Here is a 9599-nt window from a genome sequence, read left to right on the forward strand (position 1 = left end):
AAATGTACTGTGTGTGTGCATGTGTGTTTCTCTACATCTTCTACTACTCAAGAGCATGCAATTTTTATGAAATCAAATGCTGGAGTAATATCCTCTAGGGAAAACAGAGTGAATTCTGCATGAATGTGGGTTGAATAATGCAGTGCACATAATTGCCTGCAGATCCCTGGAGGAGAATATTGCTTTCATGTGCCTGTAACCAGAGAAGGCATGCAATAATTTATCCATGTATGTCTTGCATCAATATTATAGAATCACACTTTAGTCAATAGTTTGATGCTTTGCTGTGAGCTGACAAACCACACAATTAGTTCTCTGTGTAGTTAATAAAAAATAGTACATATTCGTTATTAGGGCTACTTTATACAATAACAGTGAATAAATAAATGACACAATGAAAACTACTAGCTTTAATTATCCTCAGGGTTATGACATAAAATAAGGACATTCTTACTTTAGATTGCACAAATATCGAGACTATCAAGGCTAAATTAAGGTGTCCTTTTTGTACATACATTTGGATATTACTTTAATACACTTTGTAGGGTGGTAAATGTTCTATTTTGGGCACAAATAAGATCTTGCATTTTGAATATACTAGGATTTAGTTTTATAGCACTTTTATTTAGTTTATAATTAAACTATCTGTGTTTCTTAATGTAGTTCTTAATGTAGTTATGTAAAGTTCAAATGTTCTTATTTTAATTCTTTAATTATGTAATTAAGTTGAAGAGTGAAATAGGATATTTTCAATATTATTTTTTTAGCTACTTAAAACAGAAAAAGAGTTTTCTGAATTACATGCTATTCAGTAATTACTAGAAATGATTCAGTAATTACTGTGACACTAATAGGAAAGATATATAGTTACAGGAGTGAAGAATGTAAGTTAAGGATTACAAATGGTTTTTAAACAGGGCAAAATTTCATTCATTCAGATCATTTAATGAAATACAGTACTGTGCAAAAGTCTTCGGCACATGCAAAGAAATGCTGTAGAGCAAAGATGCCTTCAAAAATAATGAAATTAAATGTTTCTACATTTTAAAAAATATTATAAAGAGCAGTAAACAGTAATAAATGAAACAAAGTCAATATTTGGTGTGACAATCCTTCGCTTAAAAAAAATATAGTAGTCTCAGGTACAGTGTGTGCAGTTTTCGAAAAGTGTCTCTTATGTAATATGCTGCTTTCTTTACTGACATACAAACATTTTTCTGGAACATTTATTTTTGTGCTGGAGAACTAATGTTTGGAATTCTAAAATGTTTTTGTACTGAATCAATAATATAGAAGTCATAAAATAAAAATCTATAACAAAGTTTGTACTAAAAAATAGGGTGCCTAAGATTTTTGCACAGTGCTGTATATTAAAGCTCAAGTATATTACAATTTAACCTATACTTCAACTTGTACCTAAAACAGCCTGGCTGTCGAGGATATTAGATTAGATTTGATTAAAAGTGTACATGCAGACACATGCCTACTCTAATCACCATGCTGAAGCATACTGACGCAAGGGGCGTGTTCAGCTCAGCAGAGAGCCACGCCTCTCTTCTGTTGTCCAATAGGAGTGAACTTTGGGTCCTTTTTTTTTTTTTTTGAGTCGCGCCTTCGTTTTGTTAGCCAATAGGAGTAGAAACCGGCTTGTGCTCGCGCCACGCGAGAGGCGGGCTCGAGTCTGATGCAATGCTGATGGAGTGAGGCAGCTCCCTGGAATTAGAGCTCTAATTAAAACTAAACAGGGATTTCACATATTTATTGGTAACTTGTCTTTAAACCCGAGGATTTATCTCAGTGGAAGTAATAAACGGTGAGTAACAGCAGTGTACACAGAAGCTATCGTTAGAGCTAGCTACTGGAGAGCTAGCTAGCTAATGTACATGCAGTCATAACAAGAATAAATGATAGTGTGAGTATTTGTATCATATCGTAATAGTTAATGACTAATAACTAAAGAGAACTGTCATGCTGTTCACAAGTGCTGAATGTCAACTAAATATGTCCTTCTGAAGTTATTTTTACACCCTCTGTACTACACTGTGAGCATTCAGGACCATCCTGGATGGATGGATGGTGCTGAGTTTATTCCCCCACTAGCTAATTCACACCCAAGGTGACATTACAAGGCTAGGAAGCCCTGTGTATTGGTATATGTACAGCCATGTCTATGTAATGCTCTTTGTATTGTTTCTTAAATTCCACAAAGCCAAAGCTGACAAAGCTGCACCATGAGCATTTTTGTTAGATGTACAACCAAAGACAATGCCAAAGACATGCTGCCATGAAGATTAATTAATGTTGTCCTGATTTCTCTGAATAACTAACCAATCATTTATGTGTATAACCTGCAGCAAATGTTTTGTGGTGTAAATAGCTAAAGCAAAATTGGTTGGTCCATGTAGATTTTATGAGAAGCTTATACAGTATGCTTACATGTGATAAAGCTTTAGCCAGAAGGTGGCAGTATATCCATACATCCTTGAGGTTGAAGTAGCAGACTCATTGACATACCCAGCTCTTAATTTGGTCACTGCCTCTACCTAGAAACTGTTGATTGCCCCCTCATTTAGATATTTTCTCCGTTTTCAAGATAGATAATGCCCTTAATCAGATCGATGAGTAAAGCAGCACGGCAGCTCCTCCTGACTCCAGCATGTGGGTGTGAACCGCTGTCTCGCTCTGTGAGGAACATCAGTGCCTTATCACGCCAGGTGACATCATCTGATGCCAGCTTTCACTCCATCTCCTTCTCAGAGACTGACCACCCCAAGGTTCTCATCACAGGTACTGTATGAGACCATTACCGCAGTGTCTGCTTTCATCACTTCTTTTTTTTTTATGTCTCATGCTTTCAAACCTTTGAGCACTTGTTGTAACTCCACCTCAGTGATAAACACTATGCTTTTTTTGGATGATTGGTTACCTTGGTAACTACATAGATTCTCCAAACCAAAGAAGTGTAGTTTCCATGGCAACAGTGGGCCCATGTCACTGATGACCTCTAACATGCTTTTTCTTCTATGTGCTTTATATAATTGCTTCAGGTGGACTGGGACAGCTGGGGGTGGGCCTTGCTACACTGCTTAGGTATGAATGGTTTTCGCTAACATCTTTGAGGTTGAAATGCTTAAATGCTTAAAGTGGTGTAGCTGACAGAAGGAAATTATACTTGTATTATATATGTATTGTATGTATTTGATGAAAAATTATCTGAATGTCACAATTATAACTGGATTAAAATGCCTTTTCTTAAATAAGTCTAAATTCCACACTCTCACTTGTAGGAAAAAATTTGGAAACAAGAATGTAATTCTTTCAGACATCAGGATGCCCCCAAGTCATGTTTCCCGCAGTGGTAAGTGTGCAGCATTTAGTTTTTTTTTTTGTTTTTTTTTATGTTCACTGCCACATAAGGAGCTGTGCATCATTATATGATTTATACTGACACAGTTCTGATTTCCAGGTCCTTTTATCTACGCTGATATTCTGGATTACAAGAATTTACGGGAGATTGTTGTGAACAATCGTATCACATGGCTGGTGCACTACAGTGCCCTTTTGAGTGCAGTTGGCGAGGCAAATGTGACTCTTGCTCGTGATGTCAACATAACTGGTAAATGGCACTGACACAATCCAAGGACAGGTTTTTCACTGCTGAACAAAATTGAGTAATTGATCTTCTTTTTCTCCTCATTTTAAGGATTGCACAATATCCTTGACATCTGTGCGCAACATGGAGTTCGCCTGTTTGTTCCTAGCACAATTGGAGCTTTTGGACCCACGTCCCCTCGTAACCCCACTCCAGACCTGTGCATTCAGCGCCCAAGAACCATTTATGGAGTGTCGAAGGTCCATGCGGAGCTGATGGGAGAGGTATTCAGTGAAGGGCTAAATATAGTAGCGCCTCAGAAGGAGCTTAGCCTTTAAGCTTTGGCTAGGTGAAACAGATGTTCAGGTGCACAACGTCCTTGTGTTTTTGTTTGACAGTATTACCATCACAAATATGGCCTTGACTTCCGTTGTCTGAGGTACCCAGGCATCATCTCAGCAGACTCTCAGCCTGGAGGAGGAACGACAGGTTATCTTTCCATTCTTTACCAGCTGTTGTTATTCTTGCATTTCTATATTTTTCCTCCCTCTATTTTCTGTACTTTTATTGGAAATTTATTCTCACTCAGCCTTTCCTTTCTTCAGACTATGCTGTCCAGATCTTTCATGATGCTGTTAAAATGGGTAAATTTGTATGCAACTTGAAGGCTGACACACGCCTCCCTATGATGTTCATTGACGATTGTCTGAGAGCTACACTGGAGGTACTGGAGGCTCCTGCTGAGACGCTCAGCATGCGTACCTACAACATCAATGCCATGAGCTTCACTCCTGAAGAGCTTGTTCAGGAGGTACAGAAGCAGCTGCCTGACCTGCGCGTCATTTATGACGTTGACCTGATTAGACAGGCAATTGGTAAGAGCCTAAATATATATGGCATTTCATTTAAAGGCTACATAAAACCCCTCTTGGCTTTGTTTAGACAGACAAATCATATCAGATTTTTGGTAAACACCCTCTTTTTTTACCACAAGCCACATGCGTATGTGGTTTCAGAACAGATTAAAATCATTTTTATGGATATGTGACTCGGTTAGACGAGTCAGATGATGTGGAAACTCAGATTCAAATCATATTTACCTTGCTGTGCGAACAAAGACTTAGGCTGTGACTCAAATCTGAGATTTACTGTAACTTATCGTACCATGCGTTCAGCCTGTTAATTCTTTTCATTCGTTTCTGACTAGCCGACAGTTGGCCCATGAACTTTGATGACAGCAATGCGAGGAAAGATTGGGGTTGGAAGCATGACTATGACCTACCAGAACTCATCCAGACGATGTTCAGCATCATCAGCCCTGATTCCAGACTTACACATGCTAACTGATCATGATGATTTGATTAGAGCACTGTGCATACTCAGACATGCTGGTACACTAGATCCAACCAAAGAAACAGTTTGTTTTGATCTTTTGTGTCTAGAGTGAGGATGGGCATTGAATTACATGACAGTCTCCTGAATCTTGCTGGACCACTGTACCAAAATGTGGTGCCAGTAAAGTCAGGTGACTGGAAATAGGGAACTTGTTTCTAGATACTTGGAATGTAGCCCTACAAGTATGTCAAATGTGAACATGCCTTGACAAACAACTCCTATATTTGTAACAGATGATAAAGACAAGTCATCCATTCATACACTGGGGACAAACAGTATTTCCAGTTTACACACTCATATGCATTGTCACATCAGTATGCTTCCAGATATTGACCATTTTATTGAGTTTTTTATAGGCATAATGTTTTTTTTTGGTTTGTTTGTTTTTTTTTCAAATCCTGTTTTGTTCTTATGTGTCTCAAATGACTGTGTAATAAGCCTTTTTCTGGGTGTGGTGGTGATGAGATATAAGGAAGTGAACTGGGTTTCCAAATAACACACATTCCTAGTCTGGATGTTGGGGTCAAAAGGAAAATATGTTACTGTATATTTTCTCATGTTTGTAATTTATTTCTGTTAACAAACTAAGGTCACATGGTAAGTTTTGTTTTAAAACCGTACAGGGATGCCTCACATTGGCCTTAGCTACTGTATAACATTTTTTTAAATGCAAAATATCCTAGAATACTTGACATTTTCTGTTACTTGACATTTTGCATATCATTTTGCTGTCATTTTGTTTTTGTGGTGCTAGCTTTAATGTACTTCTTTGATAGTGTAATTGTTTTGATGCTTTATATTAGATCTGATGTGCTCTTCTGGACAAAGAAGTGTAGTATTGTTCATGGGAACAACCAGTAAGACTCTGGTGCTATTCAGTGAAAGACTATATGACAACTTTGCGCTTTATCAAAAGCGCTTTTACATTTAGTTTTGCACTTCTTTGCACTTACAACTCTTTGATGACCTATACTTGTGAGTATATTTTGTTTTGTAGGTAATATTACGTATTGTAATTAATGACTGTAATGTCTGTAATGCTCTTTTTTCCCCATTATCCACACAACATGTGTATTGTGTTATGAATATATTGTTGGTATATTATGGATAGTTTCTCCACGTTGATGGATTAATGCATTGTGTAAAGCAGTTTATCTGCTCTTTTTTATCCACACTACATATTAAGTACTTTTGCTTAGTACCCTCTTCCATCTAGCACCCTGAAGGGTTCTTCACTTCATCCCAGGATGAATCAATGTAAAATGTCTGTATAAAGCTAGAAGCCCTAACCATTAAAAAAAAAAAAAACACTGAGGAACTCATTTTCTGTTAGAGTACTTGCAAACACTTATGTAAAATAGAGCACTGTACAAAGACAGTTCTGTGTAATTAAAGTAAGATTTAATGTCAGTATTTAAAACTGTATGTTCGATTCCCAGTATGGACGCAGGGGTTAGCATTGCTGCCTCACAGATCCAGGCTCCCTAGTTTGATTCTGATCTCTAGTTACTGTCTGTGGAGTTTCTGTTCTCTTGGGTACATGTGGGTTTCCTCTCCACCTCCCAAAAACAGGTGGTAGGATGACTGACTACGCTAAAATTGCCCCTAGGAGTGAATGAGTGTGTGTGGTGCCCTGCAATGGGATGACGCCCCATCTAGGGTGTATTCCCTCCTCACGCCCAGTCTTTCCAAGATAGGCTCCGGATTCCACCATGACCCTGACCAGGATAATGCGGTCAAAGAATATGAACAAATAAATGAATTAATGATTCCCAGGATAAATTTTTTTAAATGATGATAAACCATCTTGTTACCCTCATTTCTTTTTCTTTTTAGTGGAGCCAGACGTACAGTCTTTTTGTGAGAAGCCTGATGCATCTGAAGGGCGTCCTGCTCCTTGTAGAGCTGTTTGACTCAGTCTTATTTCCAGCAGCTCTTGTACAGCTCTGATTTCCTTCATTAAAATCTCCTTTACCATGTCTACTTCCGACTGCAGAAAGGAGTGAACCATGCTTTCCAATGCCTAGAGTCAAATAACATTGTTAAGGAAGAGGACAAAAACACTTAGTTCTCATCTCTGATACAATGCATTATAGATTTTACTAGTCTCTAGTCTGAATCTAGCAAATGTTCATAAGTTCTTAGAAATAAGACATGTAGATTTTCATTCAATCACGTTCCCTACCTTATAACCCAATGTGAGCTGTCAGTAGGAGTAAATAACAAATGCACTTGTTTAATCCGGTTTATGATAACTGCTGATGAAGCATGGGTGTTTAAAGGTGAAGTGCTTTTTAGCTGATTGCAGCATAGCACTTGGACCTGAAGGCCATCTTGCTTTTGTGGTGTGCAGATGGTGAGTAACATACTGACAGTTTGTCTACTAATACTCACATCTAAGATACAGATGAGTGACAAAAGAAAAATAAAGTGTCTTACTGATGTGTTGCCTCACCACAAGCCACTGGGACAGCTTCATCTTCTGGGGTGGGGGGCATGGGGATTTGTATTGATTTGCAGTGACTCTTCCCTCTGAGGGAACGAGTGAATGCAAATTATGGGCACTGAAGCTGTTATGGTGTCTTATATTGGCCCACCACCCTACTAAGTCAGTTTATGTTGGGTTTTCCTTTAATTTGTCACCCGTCTGTATGTAAAGAGTGACATTATGGAGTACCATCTCCTAAACTTAAGATTTTTTGAAGTGTCATCAGACATTCAACTTGTTGTTTTACGCTTAACACCATGTGCTAACAAGCACAATGTGAAAATCAGTCAACACTCAAATCAAATCGAGAAACACTAGTACCTGTTTGTCTAGTCTGTCCTCCAGGGAAAGGTTACTGAGAATGACTTGCGACTTCTCCATTATCTGTGCCTCAGCCTGTTCTTTGAGTTTGTGGATTTCTGCAAGCTTCACTGTCTCGGCTGCCATTAGTTCTTTCAAAGCCTGCTGCTTCTCCCAGACTCCCAAATCTGTTCCCTCAGATAGTGGTAGGGGATGTGGTGGAACCTGAATCTCAAGGTGGGAGTGCATGCACTTAGGTTTCACCTCTTCCTTTAAAAAAGCTTGATAGAGGCACTGATGATGGATGTAGGTCTGCACCATGAAGTCATACACGGTGGCGTGATGAGAGCGAGGCAGTCGTTGATCACACTGGGATAGCCGTGTCTGGATCAAAGACAGTGCTTCGGATCTCTCTAAACCTGATACAGAGGTTTATAGAAAGGACCACACACATATTCAGAGTCAGCTTAACAAAACCTACTGAGAATACATTGGATTTTCTAATTATAATGCCTGATGTTTTTTTCACAGGGCTAAAAAAATGGTCTATATTCACCGGTGATCACAATCACAAGGCGTCTTTGTCCTGTTGTTACTCAGCAATATTATTGTTGTTAAAATGTAGATATGCATCTATATGTTTAATAAGTGAAACATAAATGTTTTGCGAAGCTTGGATTCGAGAGCCATGACTCACCTCTAAGCTCAGGGAGGAGCTCTTTACTCAGATTTGCTATTTGGGCCACTGCAGCCCATGGAAGCCCACGCTGTACCGAGTACATCACATTCTCATACACAAATTCTTGGTGTATATACTGCCTCTGGTCGTCGCCTTCAAAGTCTCTCCACTGAAAACAGCTGCTCAGGCGCACTATGCCTTCATCCCTCTGAAAGAGACGGAGCATGGTGGTAATAAGGCAGAAGTGACTGTACATGCTGCTGATGATGGGGAAAGAGGCGTGATTACTCGAACGCCCACCTGCTTTGGCACTGGTACCTATAATCTGTCTGGACTGGTCTACTGCACATTATTTAGTGTAAGGTTACTGGAGGTAAGCTGCTGCACTGATCACACAGACTGCAATCTTTTAGTATTAAATATAAATGAAGTGTATGATGGAAATTGTGTGCAGGCATGCATGATGTGAAACCTGTTGCATCTGCAAATCTGTTGGGAAAAAAAAGGCCTGTCTGTTACTGCTTTTACCTTCAAGCTAACGTTAAATCAGCAGCACACGATTTCTCTTCAGAATGATAAACATCACCTCAGTCTCAGATCCACCGACTGGGATTTGCTTTAGCTGCCCCCTGGCCTGCGCGCGCACCCGCACCCGCTGCTGACGGTTTGTAAACGGCTTTCGGAGAGGCTCTGAAGCCCAAATCTAACTGCAAGTGCATGTCGTACTTGGTAAACACTGTACCTAATAGCAGCGTGTACAGTGGACAGTTACCTTGAGCCTCGCTGCCTCCTGTATCGCCGTCTTTAACGCGTCCATTGCGGCGGCTGCTGTTGTTAGGAGAACGCTTGTTACTAAGGAGACACGCGCACAACCGTCGCCTCGTCACGTGACTCCTTTGACTATAGGACTGCATAGGCGTTGTGTTTACTGAGCAATCACACCAGCTACACACTTCCCATCTCAACAGGATGATCATGTGTAAAATGCTTCAGAGAACGTTTTCCTGAAATCTCAGTGCTATTGTCAATGATAGAAACTCAGCATTTCTTGAACATAGTAATAATAATAATAATAATAATAATAATAATAATAAAATTATTAATAATAATAATAACAACAACAACAACAACCACTTGGTTGGTGG

At 39.3% G+C, this 9599-nt stretch overlaps 2 protein-coding genes across 4 annotated transcripts; one reads left to right on the forward strand and one right to left on the reverse strand.

The window, feature by feature from the left end:
* The first annotated feature begins 1645 nt into the window (after positions 1–1645).
* On the forward strand, positions 1646–5245 carry LOC113538588 (L-threonine 3-dehydrogenase, mitochondrial). 2 transcript variants are annotated; one of them, XM_053237854.1, is made up of 9 exons: positions 1646–1813; positions 2594–2787; positions 3048–3090; positions 3288–3358; positions 3467–3616; positions 3704–3876; positions 3991–4081; positions 4198–4467; positions 4800–5245. In XM_053237854.1, exons 2-9 carry the CDS (start codon positions 2601–2603, stop codon positions 4937–4939), a joined length of 1125 nt encoding a protein of 374 aa, XP_053093829.1. In that variant the 5' UTR covers positions 1646–1813; positions 2594–2600; the 3' UTR covers positions 4940–5245. The 2 variants fall into 2 exon arrangements, with proteins under 2 accessions (XP_053093829.1, XP_026789552.3); XM_026933751.3 differs by having other exon boundaries at positions 1647–1813; positions 2598–2787.
* On the reverse strand, positions 5192–9483 carry c10h8orf74 (chromosome 10 C8orf74 homolog). Of its 2 annotated transcripts, XM_026933755.3 has the most exons (5): positions 9227–9483; positions 8473–8662; positions 7797–8194; positions 6802–7010; positions 5192–6705 (listed from the first exon to the last, which is right to left on the reverse strand). In XM_026933755.3, exons 1-4 carry the CDS (start codon positions 9269–9271, stop codon positions 6804–6806), a joined length of 840 nt encoding a protein of 279 aa, XP_026789556.3. In that variant the 5' UTR covers positions 9272–9483; the 3' UTR covers positions 5192–6705; positions 6802–6803. The 2 variants fall into 2 exon arrangements, with proteins under 2 accessions (XP_026789556.3, XP_053093830.1); XM_053237855.1 differs by having other exon boundaries at positions 5192–7010; positions 9227–9480.
* Between the last annotated feature and the right edge of the window lie 116 nt (positions 9484–9599).

Source organism: Pangasianodon hypophthalmus, chromosome 10 (assembly GCF_027358585.1).
Source record: "Pangasianodon hypophthalmus isolate fPanHyp1 chromosome 10, fPanHyp1.pri, whole genome shotgun sequence".
NCBI lineage: Eukaryota > Metazoa > Chordata > Actinopteri > Siluriformes > Pangasiidae > Pangasianodon > Pangasianodon hypophthalmus.